The following is a 24,844-nucleotide window of genomic DNA, read 5'->3' on the forward strand; positions in this document are numbered from 1 at the left end:
AACCCTAACCCTAACCCTAACCCTAACCCTAACCCTAACCCTAACCCTAAACTCGAGACTTTTTCCTGGATCGGAGGTCCGAGTCGGCACAAACGTGAAGTCGCTTATTATCTCTGCAAACAAAGCGCTCCCCTCTCTAATATATTTAACCCTAACCCCGTTTTCGTTTTATTACGATATCAGTCAAGTCAGTCAGGACGGTAAAGGTCGCCCTCCAAGGACACGAAATCGATAAAGTCACGTCGTCCTCCTCCACCCTCCAGGAATTAATTACGATAATTCCCCGTGGCTATTAAGCAGTGCTAGGAGACCACCTCACTAAGAAGTACCGGATTGCGCACAAACATGCTAATATCCAGAGTACTATCGCTATGTACGAACGCCACCTAAACGAATACTCCTTCCCACCTATTATTCGCAACGCGTTAAAGGACCTAAAGCTTTAATTCGTAAAAGAGTTCCTTAGAACGCCGGGCGGATTCAAAGCCCCCGAAGCCTTCAAAGAACAAGTACGCCTAGCACGCACTAAGGTTCTGAAATATGCGCTGCGTCAGAAACAATCAGAACTCGCCCATTTAGCAACGCTCACCAAGGCCGAAAAGGCCAACTGGAAGTCCCTATATGACATAGTGGTGTTGAAGATTGCGGGCAATTTAGGTTATAAAGTGGAACTCGCGGATAGCAAGCTTAGAGCTGCTACTGCCTTCCCCGTGACCGTGGCCACTAAATACCACACGATACACTAAGCATGCCAGACCTATACCTACCGGGTACTAGCGCTTGCAAGAGCCAGCATCGATCGCGCAGAGATCCAGAAGATTGCTAAGATATAACTAAAGGATACTACCGACGTGGAAATAACGGATATGTCCAAAGAGCCCGCTATGCGGGATATCGTCCGAGAGGAGCTTGCTACACTTAAACGAGACTTATCTCGGGTCACAGGTTCATCGCCACCAGCCAAACGGCGGGGAGACCAACTAACAACTAACAGGGAAAGCAAAACCCTCCGGATAAGTATAGAAAAAACTATCTAGAAAGAAAGGAGGGAAGAAGAATAATGGAAAGAAGAAGGGAAAGAAGTCTCGATAGACGCTTACCTCCATGAATGTTCCCGGGAATTTCGTCCATAGGCTCCGGACACCTTCCCAAATATATATACTAGTCTAAGTGATAGTTACAGGTTAAAAATTAGAATCGCGTTCTTACGAGAATGGGAGGCAGATTCACTTCGTGTATCTCGCCCCGGTGTTTTCCAGTTCCCAGGTGTCCACCTCCCAGATAATATCGAGTACATATTAGCTATCAACCATAAGTACATACTACACCCACGACTAGAGACACATAACGTCGCCTCGGCTAAAGAACATTTCGCAAGAATGGTTCGTATCCGATGGCAGTTCAGAAATGAAACGTCGAAAAAGGAGTTTATACCCAAATTCCATATCAAGAATCCGTTTTGGTAACCGTAAAAAGCCTCCCCGGCGATTAAACTTGGCCTGACTAAAGCCATGGCAGTGATCGACTCCCATGTGAGTCGAGCACTGGCGACCATGGCCCTATCGGCCCCCAGACAGAGAAATCTAAACTAGACTAGGGTTTAAGACTTCTTTGTTAAGCACGGTCTCCTTATAAAGCTCATAGATAAGAATCTAGGACTTACGGTGTTCACGTCAGAATAGTATTCTTAAGAAATCCAAAAGATGCTCGCCGATATTACAACCTATAAATAGGTATAACAGGTAGATATAGAAAAACTCCTCGGCTAGCTTAAGACCGGCCTCCTGAAATGGAAGCTGCCTCCAAATATAGAGAAATTTGTGAGAGAAAAAACAGAGTCAAAGATCCCAGAGTTCCACGCGATCCCCAAGGTACATAAGAATCCTTAGACTCTACGACCAATCGTCCCCTCCCACTCATAGGTAACGAGTCGTCTCTCAGAAGTTATCGATCACCTATACCGTCCGATCTTGGACGAATTGCCGTGGGTTGTTAATTCTACTAAACAAGTAGTCAATAACCTGTCCAAGCTACGGGTCGAACCTGGAAAAGATGTTTAGTTTTGCACCGGGGATATAGTTGCATTCTACACTAACATCGATGCTCGGAAATACGCCAAGACTATGGCCGGAGCATAGAGACAGTATCTCCCAGATTCGAAAATCCAAGATAAAATAATCAAAGAAATGATTAAGTTTATTATGGATAATAATTACTTTTTATTTTCCGACACCCTATGGAAACAGCTAAATGGTTTAGCCATGGGTACCTCGTGCGCCCCTATCCTGGCAAACATCTACGCTGTATTCTTTGAAAGGAAACATCGATTAACCTCATAACCTGGGGTTTTACTGTATAACCGGTACATCGATAACATCTTATATATCTTTTAAGGAACGAAGAAAGAATTGACAGACTTCCTACAATGTGTTCAGCTTGGGTCGCTAACTATTAATTAGTCCTTTTTATTACTAAAGAAGGAGTTTCTGGATATAGAAATCCTTAAGCTCTTGACCCCGACCGGACCACGAATTAGTACGCGTCTCTTTAAAAAATAAATGAATCGGCACCTTTATATTCCCTGGTCGTTAGCTTATCCCCTTTATATGAAGAAAGCCTTCGTTAAGGCGGAGCTTATACGATTTGCTATTATAAGTTCTGAAGTCGGGTATTTTGCAGATACTCGCGTATAGTTCTTTGGTAATCTAAGAAGGAGAGGGTATCTATCTTAGATACTGGAAAACTGGTTTTCCTAAGTGTTATACGACGATAGGCCTATCTTTTTATCCTCCTAAAAGGAGACACTAGAGCACGCGCCACTTATATTATCGGGCTAGTATAACCTAGTATAGGAATATATAAATATCGAAGAGATTATTCGGATAGCGAGGTAAGAATAGAATTAGGAAAAGAACTTACCTGATTCCCTTTCTGGGCCGTTAATCCGAAGTCTTAGCAGACACACGAGTCTTTTCGACTTACTATTTACTTAGAATAAGACGATCTTATACCCTTATATACAGAGTTCCGAATACTCCGCGTAAGTACCTCGTGCTTTACCGCTTCCGCGAGGAGGCGGGCCTCCGCTGCCCGCCCCTAGTGCGCCGCGAGGTGTCCTCGGGGGCTTCTATGCACCGCGAGGTGCCCCTGGCGATAGGGCGGTGGTCCGGGTGCCCGGGCGGAACGCGCTAGAGTTAGTAGACTTATCGGCTGCTAGGATAGGGTCCGAAAAGATATCTAACAGGATATGAGTATTCCCTGGCTAGGGAGGCTATTAGCTTAGCTTTTTACGAAGGTGCCCCCCCGGGGTAGTAGCGTTTAGGACGCTACGGAGCACCGCCCTATAAGCTACGTCGCCACGCCTCTTCCACCCGGGGTGCCCCCCTTAGGGGTATCGCCCTTAGTGGCTCGTGCTATATATTAGTCTCCTCTAAGCCGGACGATATCCTAGTACGCGATTATACCCAGCCCCGATAAGGTCTCCGTCACTATAAGATATTACAGATTTCATTCGATAAAAAGAACGGTGACAGGTTACCTAATTAAAGAGGCTTTATAGGTTTAAACCCCTAACCCTAACCTAAACTAATCCTAACTAAGTCCGCTAATCTTAGCTCCCCCGTGTGGCACACGGTGCGGATACTATATATTACGTAATTATAGTAGGAAAAAAGGTTTTAATTAGCTCTTATATATAAGCACGGCAACGCGTATATGCATAAGCAGCTATATTTCGTCACACGCCAGTGCTCCAATCACAGACCGTGGTTAGCGAGGAGGTCGGCGAGGTAAACCACCCTCGGGGTCTTAAGGTCCCCGAAGGAAGACACCTTACCACCTTGCTCACGAGCATAAATACGGCGCATCCCACGACACTTAGATATGCCCTGATAAGCCTAAGCACGGCGAAACTCGAGACTTTTTCCTGGATCGGAGGTCCGAGTCGGCACAAACGTGAAGTCGCTCATCATCTCTGCAAACAAAGCGCTCCCCTCTCTAATATATTTAACCCTAACCCTAACCCTAACCCTTTTAGGGGGTCTTATAGGGGCGTTCTTATTATTATTATTAATAAGGGTAGCTATCTCGAATAACCTCTACGCGTAGCCTTTAAGGTACGCTAGGAGAGGAGTATACCGGTATATTTTTATAGAGTATATATAGTATTTCTTCCCCCGATTAGTTTAGCTATAATAGAGGCGCTTATACTTCCTATCAGCGATATCGCGCGTATAAAGGAGGTATAGCTTAGTATAAATATTACCGGAAGGGTATTAAAAAGGCCGACTACCCGCCGATTTTTTCTTCTTAGGCGGCGGCGAGGGCGATAACGCGAATTATTAAACGGTTAGTATCGCCTTAAGACGTAAGAGTGTTATACCTATATTATTATCGGCGGCACGCTTATTACTATTATTACCCCTATTATTACCGGGGGCTAACGCTATCTATAAAAACGATATAAGTTAGTAAAGGGTTCCTAATAAAAAGATTACGAGTAAGAGATAGCTTTCCTTAGATAGGGAACTCTTAAACTAGCCGAGTATTAATATTATTATCTAAGGACGGGCGATATTAGAGGAATTATCGTTATAAGGAAAAAGAGTATATACGTAACCGCTATTACTATTATTATTATTATTAAACGTAGGGAGGGAAATAGAGGAAAAGAGGGCCTATAAGGAAAACGGGGCCAATATATCTACGGATAGTATCTACGCGAGGGTAGCATATATTACTATTTCGGGCACGTAAATAAAGGTTAGTAGGCTACTTAAGATTTCTTTAATATCGAGGTAAGGGCGAGGTAAGATAAAAAAACGCGACTATTCCTTTATTACCGCGACGTAAAGGGGAGCTAAACTATAACGGTAACGCGTGGTTATATAACCCCCGGAGGGAGAGGGGGGGAATAGTATTACGGGTTAACCCCGATATAAAGGATCCGGCTATACTCCGGATCTTCCTAACTACGCGCTTAGTTAATAGACCTATATCGTTAAGTCATCGCTACCTTATAGCTAGCCTAGTGCTATAGACTTTTCTCCTTTTCCTTCCTTAGTTCTAGATAATCTATTATTACGACCTTACTTAGTGCCACGACCTATAACTAGTCGTTTATAGGGCGATTAAGGGGTATATTAAATACACTATAGTCTTTTCGGTTACGTAATAGGCCGGATTACTAAGAGTATAATCCGGGTAGACGCTTATAGAATCTGCACTATATAAAATACGGTGGCAGCGTTTCCCTAACGGTCTAAGACAGTTATAGTTATATATAATTGCCTTAATTAATTTTAACCTATTTTATAACGATTTTGACTACGCTTTATCTGACAACTAGTCGACATCAACGCCGAGGCCGTGGATAGCTATAATGCTGGCGCCGTTGGCGAGTCGCCTCGGAACTTACTCGATTACGGCTTTCTAATCATACAAGAATGTCTTAACCTACAACTTAGCCATGTCTGTATCGAATCAAAGTCTTCACCGGTCTTTTCTTCGCTCCTCTTCATAGTCCCTCCTCATCCTCCACCCACACAGCCTTCCCAGACTCGTCGGTCTGTACCTTCCTGCTTATTACCTCCTTCACAATGGCAGCAATGCCCTGCCGGCCATTACGGGTCGCCACTATATGCTTCTCCACTTCCTTGGGTGACATGATACCCGACTCTACGACCTTCCTGATCTCCTCCTCGGTGGGAACGCCGAGCTCGGGGAACTGGTACTCGTTGTAATCCTCCTCATTAAACAGCTCCAGCGGCTCGATGTCCTCGATCGACTCGAAGAAAGGGTCCACCACCGCCCCGGCGTCCTGGACGTCCTCCAGCGTCGCAGGCTGCCAGGCCGGGGCACGCGGGTTGTCGCGGCTCATCAACAGGGCTCCGACACCTTCATTGAAGTCGGGGTGACGCATGAAGTGTGCCGCGATCTCGTGCTCGCGCTTAAAGGTCTCGGCGATGGACCATCCCCGGCCCAAGCGCATCTGCCGCAGCGTGACGTTCACCGCGGTCGGCGACCGCTTGTGCAAAGTGTCCAGGGTCTTCTCCGCCCACTTCTGGGTCGCCGGGCTACTAGCTTCGGCCCGAAGCGCGGCGACGATATCCTCGACGCTGTTCTTGCTGAAGCACCGGTCGATGGCCTTGCGCACTTCGCCCGAGATCTGCATCGGTTCATCTTGAGGCAGCCCCGTGGCGTACTCTTCGAGGGTGTCCTTGATGAGCGAAAGCCGCTTCTCCAGAGGGTCGTAGTCCCGGAATCGGAGCTCGGCTAGGCGGGACTCGACGGCGGGTAGGCTGGTCGAGTGCAGGTAGTGCGTGGCGACACCCGAGTAGAACACGTTCGCGCCCTTGAGACGGTCGCTCGTCAGGGCCAGGTACGTGCCGACGGCGCCATTCATCCGGGGCAGGAAGAAAGACGCGCCCACGTCGGGGAAGAAGCCGATGGTGGTCTCCGGCATGGCAAAAACGGTCCTCTCGGTGGCGATGCGGAAGGGCGCGTGGATGGTCAGACCGACACCGCCGCCCATGGTAATTCCGTCCATGAAGGCCACGTACGGCTTCTTGTATGTGGCGATGTAGTGGTCCAGCTTGTACTCCATCCCGAAGTAGGATGCGCTCTTCTTCCAGCCGTCAGGACTTTCCTTGTTGACGTTGACCAGCGCCGTGACGTCGCCGCCGGCACAGAAAGCTTTCTCGCCGGCGCCCTTCATAACGATGATATTGGCCATGTCGGATTTTTCCCACTCGTGCAGGCGAGGTACGATTTTGCGGATCATGGAGGCAGTGAGAGAGTTGAGCTTCTTTGGCCGGTTGAGCTCGATGGTCCGCAGACCGTAGAGACTGTTGAACAAGACATCATCGGCCTCGTCTTCGGGTAGGGGCTTGAACTCGTCATTGGAGATTTTGGTCGACATCTACAGAAGCAGATGTGATTAGAAGCCTCGTTTCTTGAATGAAAAAAAAAGGGGGAGACAAGGCTTTCTCCCCCCTTTCTAGCGCAGAGAAGATGCGCATAATCGAATCTGCAACAGGGAAACTTACCTGTGCCCGTGATACGCCACTGCCAGCGGAGACCTTGACCCTGAGAGGCATGGCGAAGGTCCTGGTGCACCGGCACGGAGCTGGCAGAGCTCGAACGGCAATGGTCCTGGAAAACATTGGCGGGAAAGCAGAGACAGTAGACTCAATGCGCTGGGTCTACCGACAATTGCGCATCGAGGGAATTGATAGTCGTCGGACAAGGGATTCGAGGGTCAAGAGTCGGAAATGTTGGAAGGGAATGGTCGTAATATTGAGGGGGTGAATTGAGTGATGGACAGGCCTGTCGGCAATGGTTTTCCAAGCTCTGCTCTGCCTTAACAATTTCTGGTTGAGGCCGAGGATACCCATCAATGCTTGGCATTGTCCCGCATACGGGTAGGACTTGCTGCACGCTTGATTACGAACACGCCTGTAGTATGGTGGGTCACTATCGGATTGTCTCTTTTTCCGAGGCCGTAGATCCACACCCAGGGCGTCCAATCAACGCAGCCAGTTGCATCAGTGAAGCTTTCGACATCAATTCTGTATCTCGGCCTTCTATCAGGGACAAATACTTCGTATATCGATCCCATCTCGTCAACGCCTACATCACCACCACGCGACTTGCACGAACTTTCCCCCCGCCCGACCTCTGCACGGTACTACCCATTAGTTCACACCGATATTGAACTTAGCATCGTACACCTTCGTCCTCTCGTCACCGTCGAAAGCCCCGCCCACACACGAGCCCCGAAACGCGAAACAGCAGAGAGGCACCATGTCGGACCCGAAGATCCAAGAACTTCTCACCAAGCCCCGCAACGAACTGACGGAATACGAGATTGCCCAGCTCGAGGAACATGAGTTCAGCGCCGGACCCCTCTCCATCCTCCAGACCGCCGTCCGCTCCCACACCCAAGTCCTGATCTCGATCCGGAACAACCGCAAGCTTCTGGCGCGTGTGAAGGCTTTTGACCGTCACTGCAACATGTACGTTTGGAATGATTGGAATCCAGTAGCAAATATCCCTACCCTTTTTCTTGCTCTTGCTAACATTCTTGCAGGGTCCTAGAGAACGTTGTACGTGCCTAGTCTCATTTCTCCCCCGGCCCAGGACTCAGCTTTGCTTCGTTCGCCCCTCCCTTCGGGGGAGAACATCACCCATCTCTCACCTAGAATGTGTCCGCTGACGAATTGCGTTCCCCTACTTCCAGAAAGAAATGTGGACAGAAACCCCCCGGTCAGCAGACGGCAAGAAGGGAAGGCCCGTGAACAAGGACAGATTTATCAGCAAGCTGTGAGTTCTTCTTTTTCCTTCCTCGTCATAACCTGCCCCGCGCTGACGGAGTATATGTTAGTTTCCTACGAGGTGACAGCGTAATCTTGGTACTCCTCAGCTGATACGAACGCCGAGAATCACGGTTTCCAAGGGTGTCAAATGCAGAGAGACGAAACACCACGAGTCTGGGGACAGTAGCGAGCGAAAAGAGGGGTGGATGATACGCATGAAATATATCATGTTCGGTTCGAGTCGACAGCGATCTGCAGACGAAGCCCTACGAGGGAGGGGGTAGAAAAGAAGGGCTCAACACTATTGAATGGCTCCCTCGTACAAAAGTCGTGCGGTTTCCGATTTGGAAGGAAGAAAGAAAATCCGCAGTTACTGGAAATGTCTGCGGCAGGGAAATGCCACCGCTAAAAGGAGGGGTCAAGAGTAAGGGCGTTTGACTGCGGTTGAGTGGAATATCCAGGACGTCCCGGCCCGGCGTCCGGATAACCTCCTGCGAGATGATTGACACGCCTCTTCGTTTTATTTGGAGCAACGGCTCTCGCCAGGCAGCAGACGGGCTGGTCATGGTCAGCCCGAATGAAATCTTTCTTCTCGAATATTGCCTTGCGCCATGCACTGCGGTGCACTTCGATGTAACGTCCCCATAATCCCCTGCGTTGTCCAGGTATGCTCCCGCGTCCCTGGGAATCCGGTACATGTCCGCGTGTCGCCCATCTCTCACATAGAATAAGTTATTCCCTTCCATTCCCCATCAGGCGTTCTTCCAAAATGAGCTAAAAACAGCATTTTCCAATGTGGAAGATATTAAATGATGGGTCAGTCACAATCAGTGCTTTCTCACAAGTATATTTCTTTTATCACATCAGCCTAGTTCGACCCCGCCAACCCGGCAAAGAAACGACTCAAACCCCAGGCCCCAGGATCGGGGACCTGCTCGAACCCGCTACCGCCGACGTAGACGCTCCGGCCCAGGCTAGCCTTCATGCCCTTTGTGCTCTCGGCCCCTCGGCAAGAGGCCTCTGCCGCCTTGCGCACGTCCGCCGTCTCGGCCAGGGTCTGGACGAACGGGGCGAGGGCGTCGACGAGGGTGCGGTCTCCCGGTCGGGCCGGGGTGTAGCGGGCCATGGCGTCGCTGCCCTCGTGGAGGGCATCGGCCCAGGCCGAGGCGTCGGCGGTCTGGGTAGAAGCGGCCAGGCCACGGAGGGCGCCGACGAGGGAGTTGAGAAAGATGGCGTAGAGGGCGCCCGAAGTGCCGTCCATGGAGGACTCGACAACGGGCACGATGGAAGCGACGTCTATAACTGCATCGCCGGTGAGGGGGTTGGATTCGATATGTGAAAGGATGGCTGGCAATGGGTTGTGTCAGTGTGTTCCGTCTTATCGGAATAAATAAGGGGGAAAGGTAAAAGAAAAGACAAAAAGACGAACAAAACAAAGGGGGGGGTGAACATACCCTCAGCACCTCTCTTAAGGCCGATACCGCAATCTCCATCTCCTACAACGGTATCATACTTGGTGATCTCAGGCTCAGCCGCGATGACGCTCTTCAACGCAGCAGTGATTCTCTCAGTGGCAGCGGAGGCGTCGTATTTCAACCCGCTAGGCTGCACCTGCTGCTCCTGAGAAGCGTCACCCTCCCGGGTAGCCTGGTTCTTGGCCTCCCACGTGTCCTTGGAGATGGGAGCGGACCAGCCTGTCGCCTCGGCCGGGTCATCCAGCAACTCGACCATTCCCGGCCCACCAATATCGGTGTTGACGACGTTCAACAGAGTGATACTGAAACCCAGTCCGTTCAAGCTGGTCATGTAGGTGCCGCTGAGGATGCGGACGGGACAGATGCCGTACGACTTGTCCAGCTGTGCCACCACCTCGGTAGTGATACCGCCCAGTTCCAAGACACTGACGCCGCCGAGGTTGTTCACGAGCAAAACGACCTCGTTCGAGTTGACGTCGAGGAAAGCGCGGTCTTCGTCAGACTTGTCGAGAAGCTGGGCGAGCATGCGGCGCACCAACTCGGGAAGCTCGAGATCCCTGGCCCTCCCAGACCCAGGCTCGTTATGGATGCCCATGCCCAGCTCGACCTCACCCAGCGCGAGGGCGCCTTCTTCTTCATCCTCTTCGCCAGGGACAGCCCGACCGGGCACATGAACATGCTCCAAGCTGGCCCCGACGCTCACGAGGTTCTCGGCAGCGAGTCGCGCGACCTTGGCGACTTCCTTCAGGGACCTCCCGCGGGCGGCCAGGGCACCGGCAATCTTATGGATAAGGACGGTGCCGGCGATGCCGCGACGACCGACCTTCCCGGCCCTGGCGCGGCCCACGCCGACGTCGTCCCCCACGACGAGCATCTCCACGCGTAAGCCGGCGGCACGGGCCTTCTCGACGGCGACGCCAAAGTTGAGGACGTCCCCGGTGTAGTTCATGACGGTGACGAGGACGCCGGAACCGTTGTCGACGCGGCCCACGATGGCGGTGCGGACTTGCTCGGCCGAGGGCGAGGCGAAGATGGTCCCTGCGACGGCGGCGGAGAGGAGGCCCTTGCCTACCATGGCGGCGAAGGAGGGTTCGTGGCCCGACCCGCCTCCGGAGATGACGGCCACTGTTTGGGAAGGGGAGGATGGGTCTGGACGGCGGTAGACGATCTTGTTGGCGGCATCAAGGGCTAGGGAAGGGTTGGTCAGGGTGACGCTGTGAAGGGCGTCGGCGACCAGCTTTGCCGGGTCGTCGATGAAGTGTTTGGCGGACATGGCAGCGGGCGGACGATGAAGAGGCTAGATAAGTAAGGTAGGGAAATCTCCAAAAAGGTGCCGAGGTGTTGAAGAAGTACGGCACCTACGAAGAACTTCAAGTCACCTTGAGATTGGTGACTCGTGAGTGGTGAGTGCCTACGTTAGGTTAAGTGGGGAGAACTTTCAAGTTTTGGGCCCAAGCAAAGGGTGAGGGGAGGGAAGAAAGGAGGACTTGGATCCCACGATGAGTCGATGACCCTACGGCAAGGTCGGCAAGGGAGTCAACAATTTGACACGCCGCTCAGTATCCGTGACTTCCACTCGACTGACCGCGGGGTGCAGTTTCCCATTTTCTTCATCGTAAGGTACCTCCAAGTTAGCTTACGTTATGCAACTCGGTAGTCAAAATCCCGAGAACGGGGAAGATGACGTCGAAGCATACGAGCTAAGGAAGGTAGCCTCGTTCCGCCCTAAAACGAACGGCCTCGTATTACAGAGTACCTACCTAAGGTAGAATCGACATGTAGCAAGTCCACACTTGGTACATACACATCTCTCATTCCCCGCTCTACACGTACCTTCACGAGCATCTCAGGTGGGGTTGACGATGCGGGGTCACCTTAAAGTCTCGGTGCCGGATAAGGGCAGAAGAGGGAGCATCACGCCGTCCTTGAATGGCTTCCCTTTCAATATTTTGCCAATTGCCTGTAGAAGATCACAAGATTAAAATCTAGTCTCTATTTCTCATTGAATGCATCTATTTATGTAAAAGGAAGAATCATCCCAGTCATTACAACGGCCAAATCATCACAATATCTGGCCATCGAGAAGATGTCTAATACGCCTGGTACCATGCTAAAAAACGACGCCCTATTATATGCATAATACAAAATATGGCTATGAATAGAAAAGAAGAAGAAAGGCCCCCGCTCACCGTATCACACAATAGCACTCACTTTGAACTTTTGAAGCAGCTTCCCGCCTACTTCACCATGAAGATGCAGCCTGCCACCAGGCTCAGGGCAATCCCCGACGTCAGGAACCCCGCCGCCACCTGGTCCGCTGTCGTTATGGCCGGCATATCCCACGAGTGTGGCTCCATGCCGGCCCCGGGATCCCCCCTCGACGAACCGCCCGTCTCGGCCGTGACGGGGGCCGTCCGCCCGGGTTGTATCAGCGTGTACATGACGGCCGAGAGCGCGTTCATCTGCTCCCCGACGCCCACGAGCCCGTCAAAGAAGCCGCGCGGGTGCCACTGCAGGCCGCAGGCGGTCCCGGGCATCCCACGGAACCCTTCGACCGGGTCCCCCGAGCAGGCGGCGGCGGCGCCCTCGGCGTTGGGCCGCAACAGGGCCATGATGCGGTCGAATGTCTGGGGCACGACCTGGGCGGTGCCGGCCATCCAGCGCGCCAGGTAGCCCTTGAAGCTGCGCTGGTCCAGGTTGCAGAAGCCGAAGGGCTCGCAGCGCTGCTCGCTCATAACGCCCTCGGTGAAGAAGCGGCGCTCGGCCTCGTCCAGCAGGCCCCGGGTCCGCGCCAGCCAGACGTCGTCGCCCGTGACGTTGTACATGACGGCGGCGCCGTGCAGGAAGATGCCGGCGTTGTACGACCACTGGTTCGTGTCCATCTCGGGGCACTCGGCGGCGTTGTCGTCGCGCACGGTGACACCGTCGTAGACACGAAAGTCGTCAGTGATGAGCCCCGTGGCCACCTCCCAGTCCCACACGCGCTGCGCCCAGTCGGCGTAGGTCTGGTTGCCGGTGAAGCGGGCGAGCCGGGCGGCCAGGTTGAAAAAGCAGCCGTTGGAGATGGAGTTCTTGTAGTCGAAGCCGCCGTTGATGAAGAAGATCTGCCACCGCAGCCCCCCGCCGCACGACCTGTCGTCCCACCGCGTGACCCACTGGTTGAAGGCGGCCTGCACCAGGGCCAGCCACTGCGGCATGTCGTCGGGCGGGTCGGGGAAGTTGTTCTCGGCGGCGCTCATGGCCGCCATGGCCCAGAAGCCCTGGTCGTCGTTGCCCAGGGACAGGGTCTGGTTTTTCGGCATGAAGTCATCGTTTTCGCCTCGTTGGTGTAATAGCGCCTGCATCGTGGCCTCGTTGTGGGAGGGGTCCCCTGTCAAGAACCAGTAGTCGACCATGGTGCCGAACATGGCTCCGGCTTTCCACCCTGTTGAGTTGTCAGTGGCTGTTCTGAGAGTGGGAGAAAAAAAAAGAAGGAAAAAGAGAGGGAAAAAAGAAAAAGCCTTTTTCGGGCCCTATCCGGAAGAGGAGGAGTGGAGTGGACGTACAGAAGTAAGGATCCGGTAGGTTCCCTGGCACATCGCCCGTGTTGTTGCCAGTGTAGTAACTCATGAGACCAAACGCTATGGTGCTCGCGGCATCCTTCACCGACTGGGTATCGTCAAAGTTCACTTCGATGGCTCTTGCGGCGTTGCACAGCAAACTGGAAACCCCCAATATGGGAAAAAGACGCATGGCGTCGAAGCGATGGGCTCGATGGGTTCGAACTATTATGGTATTCGGCGGGAATGTCCAAGTTTTGAGGACACGGGGACACGCAAGTCGTCTTCGGCGAAAGGGTAGTGATACGTTGGTAGGATGCACGCCTTTGAGATGAAACAAAGCGAGAGTCTGAATATAAGAAAACGAATGTCGCCTGGACTTTGAATGAAAGAAAAAGAGTGAAGTGGAAAAACGAACTCAAGTCGGCACAGCGACACAAGAGTCCAATACCGAAAGGGCTCGTCCAGGAGCAAAAGAAAACGAATGGAATGGAATAGACGGCCCCCAGGGCAGCGGCCGGGCAAAAAGGGAGAAAGAAAGGGTAAATGCTTCACCAGAAGCGTCACGAATAAAAGAATAAAAAGGAAAAAGAGAAGGGGATGATGGTCGTTGGAGGAAACAAAGAAAGAAACGAGACAAACAGGCAAGAGCCCGTCAAGTCTCGAGTCTCAAAGCCCACATCTGAAGAAGGCAGCGGAGCCAAGGGAAGAGGCCCAACCGCCGGACTGGGGGGTATGAAGCCAAGTGCTTCGTAGCCTGTGGGTTATGATGAGCGGAACCATGCCAGATTCGCGATCCGTGGGTGCGGATGACCGTCCAAGAGTTTTTGGTTCCATTACGGGTCTCAAGCCGGGGAATTTTCCTCGTCCCGTTGGCCGGAACGATCACCGAGACCCCATGGACCATGACAGCGGCTCACGATGATGCCGACGGAGACAGGATGGATGAGGCTGTGTTCTCCGTGTTACGTAGCCCGTGGGTGTAATAACGGCGCGTAGGTGGTAATTAATTAGGTGGTAAGTTGCTCTGAGCCTAGGCCTAAGCCTAATCGTGAATCTCGAGACGATGAAACGGCCCCGGTGGGAGCCAAGTCCGAGAGGCGTCTCACGATGCAGGATGCAAGATGCGTGGCCTAAGGGAGTAAGAAGAATCCCTGTACCCCGTATTCCATACCGAGCGATCGCACTTTGTAGAGAATATAAAGTCCTGGCTATTTTTCGTACCTCGTAGTCGTAGATCCGTTGCAACGCGGGAACAGCTGAACTCGTTGAACCCCGGTCGAGTCACTGAAGATCGGCTGGGCCACAATCCGCCGGCAGCTATATACCCTTGCTCCGTCGTTGAGTCTGAGAAAAGATGGGATGCGATCCTTCAGTTCAGAGACATGCTGAGTAGCAGCGTCATGTGTTGATCGCATGCAACCTATGCCTTGCATACTGGTATGAGGTAATTCATCATGTATCGTAGAAATGGCCGGCATCAACCACTGAATTCGAGGAGGACGGGAAGAACAAGATCACTGACGATCGGTCTAGTCAAATCCCATGAGAGGCTGGAAAATGAATGATCCTAAACTTCAAGTGATCATTGTCGAAAAGTTGAGGCTGTCAGGATGTCAGGACGCCCGAAGTGGTAAAGAAGAGGAAAGAAGAGTGTAAGCGTCCGTACGTAATTACTTCGTACTTTTTTAGGGTGACTTTCACCGGCCCCCTGTTTCAGGGCGTTTCAGCTGTGGTTCTTAGTGCCCTGGGCAAGAGAACAATATGCTTACCTTAGTAAGACTAGGAGTACTTAGGTACCTAGCGAAAACAACGAGATTGATTAATAAGGAAGAATCTCCTGCCCCTCTAGCTGAGGGTATAAAGCTAAATACAGTAACCCCGCTTCAGGGCGGGTTACGTAAGCCGCCCATCAGTAGCCTCGGCGGTCGCACACTCGGACCAACACAACTTCACTTCTCAAGACGCGCTTGTCAAACTCGCTGTCCTCCTACAGCCTTGTCAAGTTTGTCCCTGCACAACACCTCAATGCGAAGTACGCCAGCCGCCTTTCTTCTTCTCTGGCTTTTCATCTCCCCTCGCTTGTCTTACTACCTTTCGCCGCATTTTGCAACGTCACTTCAATTCCGCCATGGTCTAGTCTCGATTTTCTTGTCCACAACTCGATGTCGCGACGACCCAACACCTTTGCCTCACATTGCCTCGCCATTCAGAACCAAACCTCTAGAGCCGACACAGGCCACCATGGCTACTGCGGCACTCCCCGCCGTAGTGCTCGCGGCGGCTACAAATGACCCGGCGATTGAAGCGTCTTTGATGGACACGCAAGATGCCTCTTCTACGTCGGCCGCACCGGCCCCCGGCCGACGCTTCACTGCTGCCGACCTCCCCCTTCCATCAGCAACGCGCGCTGCCATCGATTCGCTCGCTCATAGCTATAAGAAGAAGGGTGGTTATGATGCTATGCGGAAGGAAGTTTGGGACAAGTTCGCCGCCAGCGTATGTCCCCTTTTTCCCTTTTCTTTTCAAAAGAGAACAAAAAAAAAAACCCCTTTCAGCCACCCCCTTTCCTTCGCTGTCTCTAATCCCTATTCTCCCCCTCCTAACAGCCTAACAGGACTACGAGGCCCAAGTCACCAAGGCCATTCTCGAAGTCGCCGAACAAGAAGTTGAAAAGCACCCTGGTCGAATCCTCACCCTCGACCGTGGCAAGGCCGCCGCCCTAATCGACGGCGCCCTCGAACGATCAGGTGTCTACCAAAAGGCCCAGGAAGTCATCACCCAGCTCATCGACCGCGACGCCATCCAACAAGGTATCCGGGAGCTCCGCCGCGCCGACATTGGAGACGAAGAAGCCGAAGCTGAGAGGATCCGTGGCGCCAAAACGGACGAGGAGTACTACCAGGAGACCCTCGAGAGGCAGGCTGCACGTGAGCAGGAGCGCGAGAACCTGCGGAGGCTGGAGGCCGCCATCGAGGAAGGGAAGCGTGAGATCGCCCGTGAGGAGCGCAAGAGGCTTGAGAAGGAGCGTGAGAAGGCCGAGATCAGACGCAGGGAGGAGCGGGATGCCCGCCGCGCCGCACGCGAGGCCGCCGAAGCCCAGAGGGAGAAGGAGCGGGAAGAACGCCGGAAACTCCGAGAGCTCGAGAAGGCTCGCCAGGCCGAGAGACCACCACAGAGCCGTAGTCGCAGTCCAAGCCGACACCGAGATCGTGGCCGGGATCGTGACCGAGATCGCGACAGAGATAGAGACACGGAAAGGGACAGACACAGAGACAAAGACAGAGACAGAGACAGAGACAGAGAACGGCAATCTCGCCACCTCGACGACAGTCGAGATGGTGACCGCAGCCGGGAGAGGAGGGAACACGAGGACAGGGAGAGGAGACGTCGCGATCGAGAGGAGGAACTGCGGAAGGCGAAAGAAGGCCTCTCCAAGGAACAGCTGGAACAGCTCGAGCAGGAGGCTCTGGCCGATCTTCTGCGGGAATGCGGCAACCCCGAGCCAAAGCAGCCCGAGTTGGAAATCGACGAGGCACTCGCTCTCGCCCCGCCTCCAAGGAAGCTTGCCCGCGCTTCCGCCATCATGCCCCTCAAAAAGGACTCGCCCCGCGACTCTCCCAAGCTCTCCGACAAGCGCGCAGCCGATTCGGCGGCCTCCATCGCCACGCCGGACACTAAGAAAGACAAGGAGAAAGCTCACGGAACCGCCACGAAGCCTCCGTCTGAGCTCCCGAAGGAACGTCATCGAGACAGCGACAGGGACCAAGAGGACGAAAAGGATAAGCTCCGGGATCGGACTCATCATCATCGCCCTCGGGACGATGGCGGTCCTTCCAGAAAAAACCACCGGTCGGAGTCACCACGACCCCGGCATCGTTCTCGCGAAAGGACTGAGCGGCGGGAGAGGTCACGCTCAAGACACCGGCGGGACAGGGAGAAAGACAGGGTCAGGAGTAGGAGCAGGAGTCGTGCTACAGAACGACGTGAGAGGAGCCGCTATGACCGAAGAGATCGCAGCCGTGAACGCAGCCGCTCCCGCCAGCGCAACGACAGGTACGACCGAGATATGAGTCGTCCCCGTCGACACGATCGCGATCGGGCGAGAGACCGAGACAGAGACAGAGATAGGCACAGGTCCCGCTCCCCACGCCACCACCGACTCGACCGTAGCCGCTCCGCCGCCACTACTAGCCGCCGCGATCGAGACCGAGACCGGGATCGCGACCGAAGGAGCCGTTCCCGTTCCCGTTCCCGTTCCAGTTCACACACTCGCTCCCGCTCCCGCTCCCACCGCCTCTCCTCGCGCCTCGACCACAAGGAAGAGCGCGCCTCGCACACACGCATGGATGAGGTCCGCCGGCGCGAGAAGGAAGCCAAGGCATACCTCGCCGCCCAGCGCGAAGCCCGCGAAAAGGGCCTCCCTATTCCCGGTATCGACGACAAGCGGAATGCTCTTAACAATAACAACCACAACAACAACAACAACAACAACAACAACAACAATAATAATAATAACGCTGCCGTCGCCACTGCCGCGACCCCTGCATCCGAACATGCCGACGATCGGTCCCCCGAGGCGAAACGCAAACGCGATTTGGAGGATATTGACCGCTACGTGCCCCCCGGACGGGATAAGGAACGGCCGCACGATCTAGTCTCGAAACGGGACGATCGCGAACATGACCACGAGAGGGATAGGAACAGGGATAGAGACAGGGACGTGGACAGGGACCGGCATCGAGACAGGTCTCGTGACCGCGAAAGGCGTGATCGGAGGAGGAGCCGGTCGCCCAGCCGGACCCGGGACAGGGGCAGAGATCGCGATCGGGATCGCGACCGCGACCGCAACAGAGACAGGCGAGATCGTGATCGTGATCGTGATCGTGACAGGGACAGAGATCGGGACCGCCGCAGCCGGAGGGACAGGAGCACGAGCGTCTCGTCCCGCCGCGACAGGAGCCACAAGGACCGTTAGCTGACTCGGTTAGGACTATGGCTCGAGGGTATATGTCTTAGTGGTGATAGAACGAATACGTGTAAGGGTTGGTACGCGCCTCAATTGGTTACAATTAGAAGATAACGGGACAACATCCACCTTACCGCCTGTCAAAACGCACCGGAATCCAAGACTATGTGACAGGTAAAAACAGCTCCATTGGCAATTGTGTCCCCATGGATTCATAATGTTGGAATCCCCGACACACTGATTACTTCAATGGTTACAACTCGGTTCATCGTACTAGACGTGACAGGGTGGACTGAGATGGACAAGTCATGCAGACCATGGCCCGTGAGATGTATTGCGTCCATGAAGACGTCTCTAAAAAGAAATGCAATCTCTTGTCGCCGCAGCATGTACGGATGCGCCCAGATAGAACAAGAAGAAAAGAAAAGAAAAGACAGTGCGCCCTTTTAACGCCCTCGCTGCAATAAGCCAATCCCAAGACCATTCCCAGTCCAATGCCACCCATCCTTTTCTTGGTCGAGATCCCCACATGAGACAGACACGACAAACGTTTCTATTGCCCTTCAAAGAGGGCCTCACTCCACTCCCCCGACTTGATGGCCGAAAACGGATTGACACCGGCGCTGGAGTAAAGGTAGCCGGTGACGAGCAAAGCCAAGAAGAAGAGGAGCACGGCGGCAATGAGGCCCCGCCTGACGAGGGGGGACAGGCGGCCATCTTCCGGGTTCTTGACGGCTTTGCTGAACCAGACGAAGCTGTTGGCAGCGGCGGTCTTGAGCTGGTCCCAGCTGGTGGAATAGAGGACGAGGCCGAAGATGGCTATGGAGTAGCCGATGCCCTGGAGGAGGGAAATGTTGGTTCGCCAGATGAGGATGGAGGTGGCGATGAGGAGGATGTTCTTGAGGATGCCGGTCAAGGTCATGACGAGACCGGAGGTCCTACCGATGAGGGAGACGCTGGCAATGTTGAGGATGAAGGCGACGGCGGCGTTGAGGAGCAGGATGAGGAAGCCGGTGTCGTAGAGATGGTGCGGGTTGAAGGTGAGGGCCTCGACGGGGATGGCGACGAGGAAGTTGGTGAAGGCGCAGATGGGGGCGTAGTAGTAGAGGCTGACGAGGGGGTCCATCTGCTGGGCTGAGCCGTTGGAGTCGTCTCCCTTGAGGAGCACCTGGATCATGACGAGGCGGACGGCCTCGAAGCAGGTACCGCCGACCTGGAAGAGGAAGCCGAGCCAGGAGAACTCGATCTCACCGACGGAGGCGAGGGCGACGCCGAAGACGATGACGAGGATGTTGAGGATGGTCCTGGCGTTGGGATCGGCAACGCCCCAGAGCCAAGAGACGAAGAGGACGGCGACGGGGGAGGCGGACTTGAGCATCTGAATGAAGGGCACGGAGAGGTAGACGTAAACGAGGTTGGAGCAGACCAGAGAGCCCGAGTAGAGGAGGCCGATGGGGACGATGGCTCGAAGGTACAGGCGGCCGGTCATTTTGACATGGTGGCGGTTGTCGAGGAGCGAGGTTGTTCGGGCGAGAAGCTGTGTGGCGATGGTAGCGAAGATGAGGTGCCAACAGGTGAGAATGACGGCTAGAGAGAGCATTCGGTCAGTCCATAGGCCACTCTGCAGAAAGCTAATCAAATGTAAGGACCCGAGGCCCGAGGGGATGGGGATGACGAGGAATGCATTCATGGCATCACATGGTGTTAGGGCAGCAGACGCACGGTATTCTGTCACAAAATGTCAGCTTCATGTTGGTTATTCAGGGCGGGGGAGGTTAGGAAGAAGCGCTTACTGAAGCCAGCGGTGTCGAGCAGCCATTTGTTGAAGATGATAGTGAGATTCGAGAAGAAGATCCAGTTTCTGAGATGATTAGCAATGGACATGAATGGCAACGAACATGACGACAACGGCCGGCTCGACCGCTGCTGAGGGTGTTCAGACGCTCACGCAATATAGTAGGCCGGATGCAGAGACGGGGACGGGGCGCTGATCGGCTTATCATCCTCGGCGAACGGGAGCACGGAATAGGCGGCGGAAGGCATGGTGGAGAGGATTGACTGAAATGCCGGAGAGCAGAAGCAGGAATTGGTCAGCACGGCCAAGTCAGAGGGCCAAGACGATCGGAGCCGGCGTGGCTCCAGGCCCTTGTGGAACAGAAACCAAGGACGGGCGTATGATGTGCGACCCGTGACTGAGCTCGAATGACCCAGTGGGGAAATTAGAGAGATGGCAAAGGACAAGCAGTTGATGAATGGTCGTCAAGTCGTATGCGGGCGAACGACGATGCAAAACAAAGTCGGAAAAAAAAGAAAGGGATCAAACTCGCTCACAGCAAGGGAGAACGTCGGTGATGAGGAGGAATAATATGAAAGGGGGCTGGGCCTCTGAGGGGAGTTCTCGTTCAAGGCCCCACTCTTTCGAGTAACTCGGGGGTATGTCAGCCGAGAAGGCTGGAATGCCGATGCCAACGTTGCACTGTCGAAAGGGGGGGGAGAGAGAGAGAAAAAAGCTCCGAAGGGAGGCTGTCGCGTGGGTCACGATGGTAGGTATAGTGCTGTGCTACCTAGACTGAGCAGAACGCAAGGTACAACTCCGTATTTTAGGCGTTTTGTTGCCTGCAAAATTGGCGTGTGAGACCTGGAATTCAGAGTATCATTCGATTCGCTATGCTCGATCGTTGTCAGAGGAATCGTTGAAGCAGTCGATGATGGTCGCTCAGAAAGACGGGCTGGAAGAGTAAGGGTCTACCTAGGTAGGTATCATAGAACGATTGCAAATTTTCCGTCGACTGGCCCAAGAAGAGATATTTTCAAAGTGAGCCGGGTATCATAAGAGTTGACACGAGACTGAGTGGGAGAAAACGAGAGATCAATTGGGAGGGAGGAATATAGGTACGAGAAAAAGAAAGATGAGAGAGATGAAGAGAAAGGGTGGGCGGACTGTAAGGTACGGAATATCCGTAAGGTAGGTAGTCAGGTAAGGTAACCATACCTCGCGACAACATTTCGTACTCTGTACAACTCAAAGGTGGAAGATGATATGAACACAATTGTACTTCTACTTCCCCTACTTCGTATTACCTACTCCGATGGATCGTCAATTGGAATACGGAGTACATGACGACATGCAACAGGAGCTAGAAAGCTTATTTCCTTGTTGAAGCTTGTTGACGGACCACACTACCGGTAATAAGGGACGTTATGGATACAAAGTGCGGATACATGCAGAGCTTCCAATGAGGTATGAGGTAAGGTCCTGAGATAGGCGTTTAGGGCTTCCAGGTTCTTCTTATTATCGGCCGTTATTGGTGCTGATGTCACCAGCCTTGTCGGTCCCCGATGCCCTGCCGCCGGTTCTTTTACGTGTGGTATTGTTGTTGTTTTCTTCTTCTTCCCATCTCTAGACGGCATATCAACACTGATGCATCGGATGGACATTGTATAAACATCCGCAAACTTTAAGACGTATCCCTCGTCCTTCGTCTTTCACGGAAACGCGACATCCCATGATTAGGATGGTTGTGTTATCCCCAGGGGTAGTAGTTCCGGTAGGGCTCTAGCCAAGGCTGTATGTTCCGGTAGGGCTCTAGCCAGTGCTTGGCTACGGCGTATATTTGGGTTCCTGTCGCTGTTTTGCTATGAGACCGTGCCCGCCGGTTCGTCGGATTCAACACCCGAAGCATGTTCCTGACTCCCCATGTTTCCCCTGTCTCTCGTTCGAACTTTTGATTGTGCTCCCGTGCCAGTGTCCACCAGCGCCCAAGACGAACAAAATAAAAGGGAAGAAAGAAAAGATGAAAGAAACCCCTCCAGAGCCAGCATAGTATCCATTGTAAGACGATACGGTCCAACCTCACGGCTCGACCCTTATGTCCTTCGCTTTTGAAACCCCGGATCTCTCGTCCATTGACGCTCTCCTTAGCCGTAACCTTCTTCCCACAAACGCCATCGCTATGCAAAATACACCACTCCATGAGCAGTACCACTCCTTCCTCTCTCTTAACTTCGTCGTCACCCGGGTTATGGGCGCCTTGTTGCATGAATCGAATCTCATGATAGGATTTAAGCTGCCTCTGCCTCTCTGGACGCGATCGTCTCAGCCGCCGCAACATTCTCAGTTCCGCTATTGGCGTCAGAGGCCGGCGGTGCACGGCTGGGGCCGTCCTTACCGGATGTATGGCTTTCAGCCTGTGGCACGGGAGTTGCTGCCTCCTCCGGTCTGTCCGCGGGCCGGACTTCCTCCTCGACGGAAGTATATGTCGAACTACCGTCATCATTCCCAGTCATGGCCTCTTCACCCGGTGACGACGACAACACCTTCTCTGAAGAGGCCATCACCGTATGGTGTCTTTCTCTCCGTGCCCCAGCGCCTCTTTTCACCTGCACCTGTGATGTCAGGGCGCTAGCAGGGTCGACGCAGTCGTAGAACAGCATGAACACGCCCCCCTGCGCGAGAACCGTCTCTTCGTCCACCTTGTAGACCGTGTCGTCGCTGAGCCGCCACCACTCCGTCTCGGCTTCTGCTTCGTTGCCGCTCTCCTCCAAACACGCATCTTCTTCCTCCTCCTCCTCCTCATCCTCCTCCGTCTTCGTCTCAGTACGACGAAGCTGTGGCTGTGTTGTCTCGGAAGATTCCCGCCGGTCGGCTGCGACATCGACGTGGTCGACGACATCGTGGTAGATGACATCTTGGTCACTTGCATCGCCCGGCTCTTCCGATTCATTCCTGACAGATTCCCTTGACTTCGCGGCCTCCATCGGCTTCGTCGCCTTGGGGGGTGAGGAGCGAGGGAACTTGCGGTAGCAGACGTAATGCCCGTTTTCATGTCTGCCGTAGTGTGTGATCACCGCCCGCAGCTCGTAAAAAGGCCCGGTGATCTTGGATTGGCCTCTATCTCCCGCCACCATGGAGACGCGAGGTCTGAGGAGCCACTCTTCCCTGTCTGGGTGGGCAGGCACCACCACCGGGAGGGGCCCTTTGCCCTCGCCCTCGCCCTGACCCTCGCCCTCGCCCTCACCCTGGTCATCTACCCTCTTGAATGTGCCCGCACTACCGAGACACCATGGGCCGAGGTCCAGAAGAAGAGGAAACCTCACAGCAGCGCTGTTTTTCCACATGTACCCCGTATTCTCATCGAACGCAGACCGGTTCATGTGGATGACGAGGCTTTGCGGTGGCCGCGCAATCACCGTCTGCTTCGTCTTGGTCGACGTCACTTTGAGGTTCGGGGGGATCTGGCACTTGTCCGTGATGGTCTTGTCCTCAAAGTCGTCGCGGTCCAGGGCATCCTCCACCGCCGCCATCCTCGCGCCGTGCTGGCCCATCGTCTCACGGCTCGTGCCGGACGCGCGCTCCCGGACGAGGAGGGTGTTCAAGAGGCGTCGCATTTTGAGGAGCGTGCACTTGCCGCACTCCACGCCCTCGATGGACTCGATGTGGGCGTAGGCGTCCAGCAGCTCGAACAGGTCGTGCTCTGCAGAGTTCAGCCCCAGGCTGAGAGTCAGGCAATTGAAAGGGATCATGGAAAGCCCGTCGCAATGCCCGCATTGGACGCAGGCAACTCTCTGTGCAACCAGGCCCTCGAGAGGGTTGTGCGATACGCTGGGTGCCGAGGACTCGGTCGTGGAGGAGACCGAGATGCTCTGATAGCCGCTGTCGTCGCTGTGTTGGCTCGCAGTCGTGTCATCCACGGAGGTGGGTTCGTCTGTGACTGCTGCTTTCAACTCGAGACGTGGGAGGCTATTCTTATTATTTGACTGGGCCGCCTTGACGATCTCCCGGTCGATCTCGTCCAGCAGCTTCGAGTAGTATTCTTGCGCATCTTGCTGCTGCCATGTGCTCATATTCTTGAGAGAACCGGGTGTCCATAGCGTCCTCCCGTGGTTCGATGCGTCGTTGAGATCGGCGATCAGGGTGCGTAGTGTGACCGCGGCGTGATACTTCTTCTGGTTGGCGGCATCGAGCTCGATGTGTCGAAGCTGATCGGAGAGGTAGCGCGGTAGCGGCTTCAAGGATGCGAGGCCTTGGAGGATACTATTCTGGTAGCACGAGTTGTCCAGATTGCCCAGGCCGGGGGGCCGGTCCGAACCACCTTTCAGGGCCATCATGGCGCCCGAGAAGGATGCGAGCCCCCTCTGTCCGGCCTGGGTCACGGTGCCCATGACGCCTCCGCCCGGTCTGTCGAAGCCTAGTACCCTCTGCATGAGTGCGCTTTTGGCGGCATGGGTCCTCGCGGGACCTTGGAGCATTGGTCGAGGGACCAAGGGGGGGTGAAGCAAGTTGTCGATAGTATAGAGAGCTCGGTAGGGGACGACGAACACGAAGGCGTCCCAGAGGATGTCGAGGCGGGCGGACGAAGTCCAGAGCAGCGAGGTTACTAGAAGGGCAGCGATGGAAACGAGGACGGTGGGCTGTAGAAGCCTATCCTTCAGATCCTGCCCGGCATAGAAGGACTTGGATGAGTAGGGATCGTTGTACAGTGCCGAGTGAGCTCTTTGGGAATTCATTTTTCCGCGCCCCTCGCGACGGACAATAGTCCTGTCGGT

The 24,844-nt window shown here is 54.0% G+C and overlaps 9 protein-coding genes across 9 annotated transcripts; 4 read left to right on the plus strand and 5 right to left on the minus strand.

Annotated features, from left to right (window-relative positions):
- Positions 1 to 5,515: 5,515 nt before the first annotated feature.
- SODALDRAFT_286248 (3-hydroxyisobutyryl-CoA hydrolase) lies at positions 5,516 to 7,097 on the minus strand (the record flags this gene model as incomplete). Its single annotated transcript, XM_028608520.1, has 2 exons — positions 5,516 to 6,919; positions 7,047 to 7,097. 2 exons carry the CDS (start codon positions 7,095 to 7,097, stop codon positions 5,516 to 5,518), a joined length of 1,455 nt encoding a protein of 484 aa, XP_028462364.1.
- Positions 7,098 to 7,803: 706 nt separating this feature from the next.
- On the plus strand, positions 7,804 to 8,426 carry SODALDRAFT_286256 (small nuclear ribonucleo protein Sm D2; the record flags this gene model as incomplete). Its single annotated transcript, XM_028608521.1, has 4 exons — positions 7,804 to 8,015; positions 8,090 to 8,105; positions 8,240 to 8,322; positions 8,384 to 8,426. The coding sequence occupies 4 exons, from the start codon at positions 7,804 to 7,806 to the stop codon at positions 8,424 to 8,426; spliced, it is 354 nt and encodes a 117-aa protein (XP_028462365.1).
- Positions 8,427 to 8,702: 276 nt separating this feature from the next.
- On the minus strand, positions 8,703 to 11,319 carry SODALDRAFT_85630 (dihydroxyacetone kinase). Its single transcript, XM_028615744.1, has 3 exons — positions 11,149 to 11,319; positions 9,770 to 11,087; positions 8,703 to 9,662 (listed from the first exon to the last, which is right to left on the minus strand). Exons 2-3 carry the CDS (start codon positions 11,061 to 11,063, stop codon positions 9,184 to 9,186), a joined length of 1,773 nt encoding a protein of 590 aa, XP_028462366.1. The 5' UTR covers positions 11,064 to 11,087; positions 11,149 to 11,319; the 3' UTR covers positions 8,703 to 9,183.
- Positions 11,320 to 12,027: 708 nt separating this feature from the next.
- On the minus strand, positions 12,028 to 13,522 carry SODALDRAFT_337939 (mannan endo-1,6-alpha-mannosidase DCW1; the record flags this gene model as incomplete). The annotated part of the gene is made up of 2 exons (XM_028612734.1): positions 12,028 to 13,214; positions 13,336 to 13,522. The coding sequence occupies 2 exons, from the start codon at positions 13,520 to 13,522 to the stop codon at positions 12,028 to 12,030; spliced, it is 1,374 nt and encodes a 457-aa protein (XP_028462367.1).
- A 123-nt stretch (positions 13,523 to 13,645) lies between these two features.
- SODALDRAFT_364327 (hypothetical protein) lies at positions 13,646 to 14,878 on the plus strand (the record flags this gene model as incomplete). The annotated part of the gene is made up of 7 exons (XM_028614633.1): positions 13,646 to 13,676; positions 13,762 to 13,891; positions 13,966 to 14,062; positions 14,118 to 14,298; positions 14,393 to 14,457; positions 14,589 to 14,729; positions 14,798 to 14,878. The coding sequence occupies 7 exons, from the start codon at positions 13,646 to 13,648 to the stop codon at positions 14,876 to 14,878; spliced, it is 726 nt and encodes a 241-aa protein (XP_028462368.1).
- Positions 14,879 to 15,242: 364 nt separating this feature from the next.
- On the plus strand, positions 15,243 to 18,470 carry SODALDRAFT_382361 (hypothetical protein). The gene is made up of 2 exons (XM_028615224.1): positions 15,243 to 15,828; positions 15,947 to 18,470. The coding sequence occupies exons 1-2, from the start codon at positions 15,358 to 15,360 to the stop codon at positions 18,305 to 18,307; spliced, it is 2,832 nt and encodes a 943-aa protein (XP_028462369.1). The 5' UTR covers positions 15,243 to 15,357; the 3' UTR covers positions 18,308 to 18,470.
- Positions 18,428 to 18,800, plus strand: SODALDRAFT_85716 (hypothetical protein). The gene has a single exon (XM_028615746.1). It carries the CDS (start codon positions 18,548 to 18,550, stop codon positions 18,746 to 18,748), a length of 201 nt encoding a protein of 66 aa, XP_028462370.1. The 5' UTR covers positions 18,428 to 18,547; the 3' UTR covers positions 18,749 to 18,800.
- Positions 18,800 to 20,366, minus strand: SODALDRAFT_85680 (TPT-domain-containing protein). Its single transcript, XM_028615745.1, has 2 exons — positions 20,092 to 20,366; positions 18,800 to 20,026 (listed from the first exon to the last, which is right to left on the minus strand). Exons 1-2 carry the CDS (start codon positions 20,180 to 20,182, stop codon positions 18,852 to 18,854), a joined length of 1,266 nt encoding a protein of 421 aa, XP_028462371.1. The 5' UTR covers positions 20,183 to 20,366; the 3' UTR covers positions 18,800 to 18,851.
- A 1,994-nt stretch (positions 20,367 to 22,360) lies between these two features.
- On the minus strand, positions 22,361 to 24,805 carry SODALDRAFT_286304 (cysteine proteinase; the record flags this gene model as incomplete). The annotated part of the gene is made up of 2 exons (XM_028608527.1): positions 22,361 to 22,834; positions 22,985 to 24,805. 2 exons carry the CDS (start codon positions 24,803 to 24,805, stop codon positions 22,361 to 22,363), a joined length of 2,295 nt encoding a protein of 764 aa, XP_028462372.1.
- Between the last annotated feature and the right edge of the window lie 39 nt (positions 24,806 to 24,844).

The sequence above is a fragment of the Sodiomyces alkalinus genome, assembly GCF_003711515.1.
Source record: "Sodiomyces alkalinus F11 unplaced genomic scaffold SODALscaffold_18, whole genome shotgun sequence".
Lineage (NCBI taxonomy): Eukaryota > Fungi > Ascomycota > Sordariomycetes > Glomerellales > Plectosphaerellaceae > Sodiomyces > Sodiomyces alkalinus.